Below are 10,701 nucleotides of genomic sequence, written 5' to 3' on the forward strand. Positions count from 1 at the left end.
AACTGTCAGTACAAAAAGATCTTGGGCCCGTTACAAAGTTGTTGTAATCATTTCAATTTAGTGTCATTCATATGTGATCCCTGGTTAACATACAGTATATTGTTTTTATGACATAATTACATAAAGTACTATGAAGTCCTGTTTGGAGAAACAAAATAATAGATTATTTGAAAAGACAGGATTATCTACAGTTCACCAGATCATTGCAGTCACATTTCCAGAGAAACATGTAATCATAGGACAGAGAAAGTTCAAATTTAACAAATTATGTAAAGAGTAATGGATTGCAATTTTTTTATCAGTTTCATTAGAAAATCATTAGAATTGTCATTTATTTAATGTTACATAGCATAGAGGATTTGTTGTAAAGTGACATTTGATAATAAACAGACATATTCACATTGTAATATTGTGTCTTTTTACCGATTTTTCACACTGATGTGAAATGAAAGAGACAATAATGACATGTTGAAAAGGGGGAAACCAACCCTAGTGTGATTCAACCAAACTAAATGAGACAGTTGTTGAAGCCTGAGACCTTTTTTGGTGGTCCACTTTTTGGTCCACCTGGATGACAGATGTGTGCAGAAACCACCTAATCATAGCAGCCTGTACCACGCAACAATCATTGTTCAGCTACATTATCTGCAAACTTAAACTGCCCCAGTGATTACTCTCTGCTGACTCAGCAGAAGATGGAGCTCTTGACTTGTATTTTCAGGATAGAAACGAAGTAAAGCAGTGATGATAAGATGAAAAGTGGTGTAGTCAAGTCAACCTTTGTCAAGTCCAAGAACAGGACTTGTCAGGACCAAGTCCAAATGAAAGACAGAATAGAATCTTCTTCAAGACCACTTAGTTACCTGTTCATAATGTACTGTATGTTTTGCAGCAGACGCTATCTCTTTTATTTTGAGATAATCACTTTGCATTATTTTTTGTAATGATCCAAAAGCAAGTGCAAAGTAACAACACTGTAGGATCCAATTAGGCCATAGACAGGTGTAACAAGTGTCCCTAAAAAATACAAGTGTTCCCATTCTTGAACTTATCACGTGTCTTGAATAATCCACAGTACAAAGTTCTCAGTGACATTCTGTCTGTGTCGAAAATCAAAAAAAGCTTTGCTGCTCGGCCCCTAATTATCATCATGGGATTTATTGGAAATTTCCTTTGGTACGTACGGTATATCAAATGTTGCCATTCACACTCATCCCAGAGCTGAGTAATATAGTACACCCAAAAGTAAATGAACGAGCAAGACACTCCAATGGGGTTTTTGACTGAAAAAACAGCTACCATGGAAACATTTTTTTTCGCTTCATCAAAGGACCAAAAATGTAGTTTGTTTAGCAAAATTGTGATACGATATACAGTAATCGCTATTCCTCTCTTTCTGAGGAGGATTAGGCTCTTCTTCAAGTAACCTGCATGCCACAACACACATTTGTTGTAGCTGTATTGTTGTCTAGATGGAAACAGTAGACATTTGTCTCGTCGTAGGGTTTAAACTCGCTGTGAAGTGACAGAAACATGTTGAGATGACAAAGAGAAAAGGTGTGCCAATTTGACATAAACTGGGAGAACTATTGGGGAGTTTTGACCCTGGGAGGAAACTGGGAGAGGGCGATGAAACTCAGGGGTCTTCTTGGAAAATGGGGAGGGTTGGAGAGTAAGAGTACAGAAGTAGATGAAGTAGTCAACACAAAAACTAGTGTTGTCATGATATGTATCAGCTCTGGAGCTCTCAATTTATCAGACTTGTAAGAAATCAATCCTCTGTTTATTTAATGTGACAATTGTGTTCCTAGGGTTCAAACGTTGAAAGGGGGTTGAGTTCGTCCCAGTTTAAAGATTGGTCATAAAAAAACATCACGTCACCATAAGCAGAGAGCCACGAAAAACAGCAGTCTCCCGGGGAAAATGGGGGGGGTTGGTGGAGTGCAGAAGTAGATGAAGTAGTTGGCAAAAATAATAGAGTTTTGCTAATAGCTCTGAACCTTGACATCCTAAGTGTGTTTTTTCGTATTATTTTAAAATAAATATGAAATAAAATGACCATTTACTTAATTTGCCTGTTTAGTGATCCTCGTCATACACACAAGGTCCCGTGAGATTTCTTCCTCTCTATGAACGATGTTTTGCAGCCCATTAGTGGCTCCTAAAGGCGGTGTGCTGATCCCCTCAGGACAGGAAGTTTGTTCACACCTGTACGGGCTAGTCAGATGATGACATCTCGACCAATGAGTAGTCACTGCAATCAAAGGTGTGAAGACAGCATGAAAAAAATCTACATCTGATGCAATCATTACTGAATAGTGATGTTTTTAGTTGATATTGTGTCTGCCATAAGTGCAATAATTTAATTAAGCGGAATGTTTTAGATCTTTAATAATCAAAGGGACTCAAAAACAATGTGTGATGTCAGATAGGTCGCTGTCAAAGCTATTTTGATGGGAGATAAGCAGGAAGTAAGGTCGTGTTGTAACATGTGCAGAATGTGACTTGCCAATAGGCTCGATCGAGATGAACTGCGCCTCGCCTTTAAAGTGGACGAGAGCAGGCGGCAGCAGCAGGGGCGGGGATAAAAATCTGCGGTAAAGTCGGACAGTTTCCAGCCGATTCCAGCAGTCTTAAGGCTGGGCAGGAAGTGACATAAACACTGTGGTGCAATTCCGATTTAATAAAATATAATCAGACCCCCATATCAGCTGGTACACTGTCTCTAGTTGTTTAAATTATGACAGAGTAGCTGTCAAAGTGCTCTACATGAGATCTGTTGCAGATTTTAATGAACAACACACTGTAGATGATCCGTGATCTGATCAGATTTAGTCTATCTGACTTCTAAACGTAACTATCAGCCACACAACATGTGGTCTATACAGAATAAGTCTTTAAATCAGACAAATAGCAATTAAAATCCTTCCGACTCAAAAACAATACAAAGTTTATATAAACTGTCATCATGTTGTAAACCAATCAGATAGCAACTGTGCCGCCTGCGTCTCAGAACTGCGGCCGCCTTGCTCTCGTGAGATTTCCGTTGCCCACGTGCGCATGACGTCAGAGCAAGTCAGGATCAAGTCGGACACAAATCTAACCGGCATGCAACGGGCGCCGATCACCGGTGATCGATTCTGCGCAGACCTGGCTCATCTCGAACGAGCCTATTGTTTTGATGAAATAAGCAGCAACGTCCATGAAAAAGACATTGCTTGGATGGCAGCACATTTGCTCTAACGTTGCTCCAAAACTTCATGTACCTTTCAGCACCTATTGAGAGACACTTGAAAATATATGATTTTCTCGCCTAAATTTTTACCCTTAAAAAAGTGCTGCAGTTTCCACATGCTTTGGCCCTCTGGGATGACCCTGAGTTCATTGGGAAGTTAACACTCTCAACTTGTTGTTTTTTAGTGGCAGTGTGACACTAGGCCTTACTGACACAGAGCTTCAGAGGTTAGAACACAGAATTTCTATTTCCGTCCAAGTAAATCATCTGAAAAATTAATAAAAAGCACAACTGTAAGCATATTACATGGGCTATATACTAAAATAGTACCATGGCCACATGTCTCAACTTAGAACAGAAAAAATCCAGAAAAAAATGACTTATAAAATGGATTTTATATGAATGTATTTCTACAGATATGTCTGTGCGTTTGTCTTATTTCTTATTTCTAAAAAAGCCAAAAAAGTGCTAAATACAAAACTTCTGAAATACAAAAACACATCCACATCACTCACACACATGTCTGAAAGAAGTAGATACATAGATTTATAGAAATAAGTAATCATAATTTTATGAAATGGTGAAATGCCATAATAAGGCCATATTTTTGCTTTGACACAGGGTAAGGTTTTTCTGGCCATGTCTGGTACCATTCAACTCATCTTCTTATTGGCTACACAGGGATGCCAGTTTTAGGCCCTCTTCTTATAAGTGGTCGGATCTACTGTCAATCTTTCCCACGTGGGCCCAATGGGGACTGTGCAATATCGTTGGCTTAGCTTGAGTGTATCTCTTGATAGGCTGATGCTATTGGCTAGGAACAAGGTTCATTGGAATCTGCAGAAGCCACAGATTCTATTGGTATGTCGACTGCACTATCTAGATTTCTGAACGTCGAAACTTGGCCAGAAACTACAAGATTGTGAGGGGACCAGCTAATTATGGATTACAAGGCTTGGATATTTAAATTCCTTGGAGTATTGGCCATGTAGGAAATCAACATTTATGATCTTTCACCGCTGTGGATAAAGACACGAGGACAAAGGTAGGGATGCACGCTCGATTTAGACAGAAACGGTGCAATGTTTCTTAACTTCATAACGTGATTATAACCGCTGTAAGTGACCTTATGCTTTGTGCGGGGCTTGACTTTAAGTTTTCTAATGATGTGCTGCATGACCTTGTTGGTGACGATTTAATGCTTGCAATTCATGAATGAAAACACGTTGTGGAAAAACAGGTACCGTTAGAGGAACCGTGATGCTTTCACAGATGTTCAAGCTACCCATGCCATGGGCAATTACACACCCTACTACAATCACAGATGCTGGCTTTCGTACTTTGCGCTGATGGTCCTTTACCTCTTTGGCCCGGACTACATGATGTCCATGATGATTTACAAATACAATTTGAAATGTGGACACGTCAGACCACAGCAGACTTTTCCACTTTGCGTCAGTCCATCTCAGATGAGCTCGGGCCCAGAGAAGCCGGTGGCGTTACTGAGTGTTGTTGATATATGTCTAGAACTTTGCATGGTAGAGTTCTACCTTCTACATCTACAAGTGGATGTAACGATGAACTGTGTTAACTGACAATGGATTTCCAAAGTGTTCCTGAGCCACGTGGTAATAATGCCCTGTAATTTGTTGTGGTCACTACGTAATGAACAACTACCGCCGGGACATGATCCGCAAAGCTCACTCAGATGTGTGTTGTGCAATTGAAAAATTTACATAAATGTTATAGCAATCAATCCATGAAGATGACAAAGGTCAAAGTTAACAGTAAAACTCTGAATGCCCTAATTGACTCTGGCAGTGATCAGACCCTGGTGCACAGGCAGTTTGTACCAGCTAATGTTATGTGCACCCTTGAAACCATTCCCATCTGCTGTGTGATAAGAAACCTTATGCCACTGCTGATGTTTACATTGAAGGACAACCCTACCTATTGAACATTGGAGTTGCTGACAACCTTCCTTTCCCAGTAGTGCTGAGTAGTTACCTGCCATTCTTATTTGATTTGTTTAACCAACCATAAAGTTGCATTGTTGCCGTAACCAGAGCCTAGGCCAAAGTGGTGGATGACCCCTCTGTTACCCTCAGTGCCCTGCCGTTTTATGATGCAGATCTGGACACTCAACCAGAGAAGCCGTGGACAACACACAGGCAAAAAAAGGCAGGAGAGGTTCCAGCACACTGTCATAAAAACCCCAATTGCAGTAGCTCCAGATTTGCCACTAGGTTTTAAGATACTTTCAGACATTGTTCAGATGCAACATGATGACTCCAGCCAAGTGACTTTATTGGGCAGTGCCAAAGAGAGACAGGTGGGGAGTGAGTTTGAGTACAATGCCGGGGAGGAGTATTTCCTCCAGAATGGTATTCTCTATCATCAACTTGGACCAGCTAAGCCGCTAGTGGTTCCCAAGGTTGCCCGATACACTGTACTTCTCTTGGGTCACTCTGTTCCCTGTGCTGGCCACCTAGGGAAGCACAAGAACCTGGCTCGTGTTAGACGGTACTTTCACTGGCCTGGTTTGAAGGCTGATGTTGCCCAGTTTTGCCCCTCCACATAGTTAGCACTCCCTTTGAGCGTCTTGGTATGGATATTATTGGGCCAGTTGAAAAAAGTAAAAATGAAAACTGCTACATGTTGGTGATAGCAGGTTACTCTACTAGAAACCCAGAGGTGTTTCCCCTGAAATCTGTCAAAGCAAAGATTGTGGCATTCTCTTGGTCCAGTTCTTCTCTAGAGTTACTTTCCCTCGTGAGATTTTAACTGACCAAGGCACTAAGTTTATGTCCACGCTTCTGAAACAGGTTTACCAACTGCTTGGCATAAAGAGTGTGCAAACAACCCCCTACCACCCACAGACTAACGGACTGACAGAAGGGTTCAATTAGACCCTCAAGCAAATTCTCCATAAGTTCGTCAATGACACTGGTTTTGATTGGGATCAGGCCTCTACTGGGTTTTCTACTTTTAACTATTGTATGGTCATGAGGTAAGGGGACCACTGACCTTGCTTCGGGAGGCCTGGGAAGGTGACCAGCAGAAGGAGGGGCTGATAACATCATCGGCATCATCATGGGTCAGAAGGTCCTGTCATGCTGCCTACCAGTGACAGCAAACTGCTGGCAAAATGGCAGGGAGCCTTTGAGGTGGAGAAGCAACTTGGACCCACCACCTACCTAGTTTCTACTGCAAGCCCACCACGTTCCAGCAGGGTGCTGCATGTGAACCTCCTAAAGGAGTTGGCTGAAAGACCTGAGAGGAAGGCATAGGTATTGATGATCAGAGCTGTGGAGGAGGAAGAGGTGGTAGACCATTATCTGCCCTCAGCGGCCCCAGCGGTACCTAAACTGGACCATCTGCAAGCTGATTGATAAAATCAGGTGAAAGCTTTATGTAATCGTCAAATATTCCAAGAGTACCCAGGTCGCACAAATATGGTGGACCCTGATATTGTGTTAAAGGAGGAGTCTGGTGTCCTTGAAAAAAGAAGTGGACCTGATGCTGTCTCTGGGGATCATCGAGCGCTCCAAAAGTGAGTGGTGTAATCCAGGGGTGTTGGTTCCAAAAAAGGATGCCATAATTACATTTTGTATTGATTTCCAATACCTGAACTCTGTGTCAAAGCTTGATTGATATCCAAAGCCACATATTGATGACATTATTGAGCACCTGGGGAAAGCATGATACCTGGCCCGGCACACACCTAAACCATGCCCTTAGCTGCCAGAGCTGGAAATGCAAGACTTCTGTTTTACAAACTTGAAAAGTTATTATTAATAGAACAAAGGAAAAGATGCAAGGATAGAAAATGACAGAAGAGAGATTGGATAGAGAGACAGTGAGAAAGGCAGGGTGACAGAGAGAGTGATGAAGATGATGGTAGGATGTGCAGAGTCGGGGAGGAGGGGCATCAGAGTCAAACAGGGACTGAGAAAGAGGAGGGGATGAAGAGAATGAGAGAGAGATAAATCAGTTACATGACTCAGGTTTGTTCAGAAAGCTGCCAGAGCTGCAGCTATCTGCAGACCTCTGCAGATGGAGGTTGAGGGCAGAGCCGAGCTCTGCTTTCCACAGTTCCCAAACACCTCCTGCAGGAAGCCCTCGTCTCCTTGGCCACAAACACTGCTCATTTACATTGTGTGGTACTCCATCTCTCTGACCACTGTGACTCTCAACCTGCTCATCATCATCTCAATCTCCCACTTCAGGCAGATATTAACTTCTTTGCTTCTCTTTACAGGATTTGTGACTCTAAAATGTGAACAACTGCTGTATATTTACAAGAATTGTCTGTGAGTTAGTTCTGAATGATGTTGCTCCAAATGACATAGATGCCAGAGACTGTCTACTCTTTTACCAATAGTAATCATTGCTTTCTTTGTCAACCAAGTCATTTTAACTACTCTTACTGATGTGGTGGATTGAAAAATATTTAAACTAATATGGATTTTATATGTTTAATTTTGAGAATCGGTTAGGGTTTTTCTGTCAGTCTAGTTGGTTTAGTGATACTTTTTATCTTTCCCTGCAGGCAGCTCCACACACCCACCAACATCCTCCTCCGCTCTCTGGCTGTGTCAGACTTTCTAGTGGGCCTCGTGCTGATGCCGGGAGAAGTTCTCCGACAAACATCCTGCTGGTTTCTTGGTGACTTTTTGTGTTTTCTTTATTATTTTCTTACAAGCATCATTACTGCATCTTCAATAGGAGACATAGTGCTCATATCAGTTGACCGTTATGTGGCTATTTGTGACCCTCTGCATTACAACACCAGAATCACTCTGAACAGAGTTAAACTCAGTGTTTTTCTGTGTTGGCTCTTTTCTGCTTCCTACAGCTTTCTCTTTGTGAAGATTGACCTAACTCAACCGGGGAGGTATAATTACTGCTACGGAGAATGTTTGTTGGTCATTGACTATGTCATGAAAGCTGTAGACATGGTTTTGTACTTTATTGTTCCAGTTACGGTCATTGTAGCTTTGTATCTGAGAATATTTGCTGTGGCTGTGTCTCAGGCCCGTGCCATGCGCTCTCACATTACAGCTGTCACGCTCCAGCTGACAGTGACTCCAAAGGCAAAGAAATCTGAGCTGAAAGCAGCCAGGACTCTTGGTGTTCTGGTAGTTGTGTTTCTAATATGTTACTGTCCATATTACTGTGTTTCTCTTGCAGGTGACAGCTTGCTCAATGCTTCATTTCCATCCTATGTTCTCTTTGTGTTCTATTCTAACTCTGGTCTAAACCCTGTGATCTATGCCTTGTTTTACCCCTGGTTTAGAAAAGCAGTTAAACTCATAGTCACTCTTCAGATACTGCAGCCTGGCTCCTGTGAGACCAACATGCTGTAGAGAGCCTGTGGAGGGACTGGGATCAGACTCGGTCTGAGGATTAAATGAATGAATATGTTCAGTCTGTGACTTATGTGTCTTTAAGTGTAAATTGTGTATGATCAACAATTGAAAGGCCTGTTCATCAGCTTTATCTTGTTGTTTATTGTGTCTCTCTGATGCTGCTCCATTTAAAGAAAGAGTTGTAAGCACTATATACTGTTTCTAGATAATCACCCAATTTAATCATAACATGACCATAAACAGCCCCACTTTCCTGTCTAGTAGAGAATTTAAACAACATTATGTTTGAAAAGATTATCTAGAATAAAATTCTAACATTTTGTGACATACTATACAAATGTCTAACCTTTCATTTGATGCCTCTTGGCCTCTTTATGCACATTAATCTAACTTTTTACCTAGGGTGCCCCAACTTTCAAGCCCCACTGTAAGTAGCATGAAATACGATAATAAATTAGACTTGTTATAATGTGATGTCCTGTCTTTTTATGGATCTTTAACAGTCTGTAATGGAATCTGGAGTGTCAATACAGGTCCCCACTTATTCATGAAATACTTTGGTGACTCGCCAGAAGATGGATCTGTTGACTTGTATTTTGCAGGATAGACGGTGTAGTCCTTTGTCAAGTCCAAGAACGGGATAAGTCAAGACCAAGTCCAAATGAGAGATGGAACAATAGAATCCTCTTCAAGACCACTTGGATACCTGTTCATAATGTATGTGATGCAAGAGACACTATACATTTTGTTTTAAGATAATCATTTAGCATTTGTTTTTTTGTAATGATCCAAAAGCATCAAGTACAGTTCTTGAATTTATCACATGTCTTGAAAAATCCACAGTAGAAAGTGCTCAGTGACATTGTGTTTGGGGCCACAATCAAAACAAGCTTCGCTGCTCGTCCCCCTAATTATCATCAAGGGATTTATTGGAAATTTCCTCGGGTACGTAAGGTAAATAAAATGTGGCCAATCAAACTCATCCCAGAGCTGAGTAATATAGTACACCTAAAAGTAAATGAAAGAGCAAGACACTTCAATGGGGTTACTGACTTCTACCATGAAAACTGTTTTTTTTTCACTTCATCAAGGACCAAAAATGTAGTCTATTTAGCAAAATTGTGATAACATATATGTGGGTACAGATAACATACACCACAAGGATGAAAGCAATATAGTAGCATAAGACATAATGATGGCATAATCTTTAATAAGTGGGAAATCATAAAAATCATGGAGGGGTCTGAAATTGTCATCGTAGGTGCATGTCCACTGTGAGAGACATAATCTAAAAAAAAATAATCCAGAAGTCACAATGTATGATTTTTTAAACTATTGGTTTGTATGATACTGCTGCAATTAAGTATTTGAACACCTGAGGAAATCAATGTTAATATTTGGCACAGTAGCCTTTGTTTGCAGTTCCAGAGGTCAGACGTTTCCTGTAGTTTTTGACCAGGTTTGTACACACTGCAGAAGGGATTTTGGCCCACTCCTCCAAACAGATCGTCCCGGGTTACGTACTGTATGTATCCCTTGTTCCCCGGGCTGGGGGAACGAGACACTGCGTCGCTTTCAACAGTATGGGAAAGCCTTTAGGCATGACAAGGCTGAATGCAAATGAAAACTACTCAAATCCCATTGGTCCCAGTGAGAACGGTTGCATGTGACGGCATAACCGTAGGGGCATATAAGCACGCCGGCACATAGCTCATTAGCTCTTTCTATGAAGCAAGGCACTCCAAGAGGGGCGAGGTGCGGCAAACCGACGCAGTGTCTTGTTCCCCTATCTCGGGGAACAAGGGTTACATACGTAACCTGAGACATTCCCCTTTGAGGGGAACTTGAACTGCATTGGTTACGACACTATGGGAACAAGATACCCACTAACCTGTGCCAAAACCCCACCTGCCCCAGCGTGCAAGCATCCTGTGGGCACTACTAGGAGGAGAGCACTCGGGTGCCGGGTGCGGCGGGAAGGTCCACACTATAGAACCTAAAGAAGGTGTGAGGAGTGTGTAGCCTTTATTTACGGTCTACTATATAGGTTATTTATCTAGACTAGGCTTCAGAAGATCTAGGTAAGTAGGAGGT

General features: G+C 41.6%; 1 protein-coding gene across 1 annotated transcript; it reads left to right on the forward strand.

Moving 5' to 3' along the window:
• The first annotated feature begins 5,510 nt into the window (after positions 1–5,510).
• On the forward strand, positions 5,511–8,604 carry LOC117952421 (trace amine-associated receptor 13c-like). Its single transcript, XM_034884706.1, has 3 exons — positions 5,511–5,758; positions 7,351–7,464; positions 7,788–8,604. Exons 1-3 carry the CDS (start codon positions 5,511–5,513, stop codon positions 8,602–8,604), a joined length of 1,179 nt encoding a protein of 392 aa, XP_034740597.1.
• The last annotated feature ends 2,097 nt before the right edge of the window (positions 8,605–10,701 follow it).

Source organism: Etheostoma cragini, chromosome 11 (assembly GCF_013103735.1).
Source record: "Etheostoma cragini isolate CJK2018 chromosome 11, CSU_Ecrag_1.0, whole genome shotgun sequence".
Classification (NCBI taxonomy): domain Eukaryota; kingdom Metazoa; phylum Chordata; class Actinopteri; order Perciformes; family Percidae; genus Etheostoma; species Etheostoma cragini.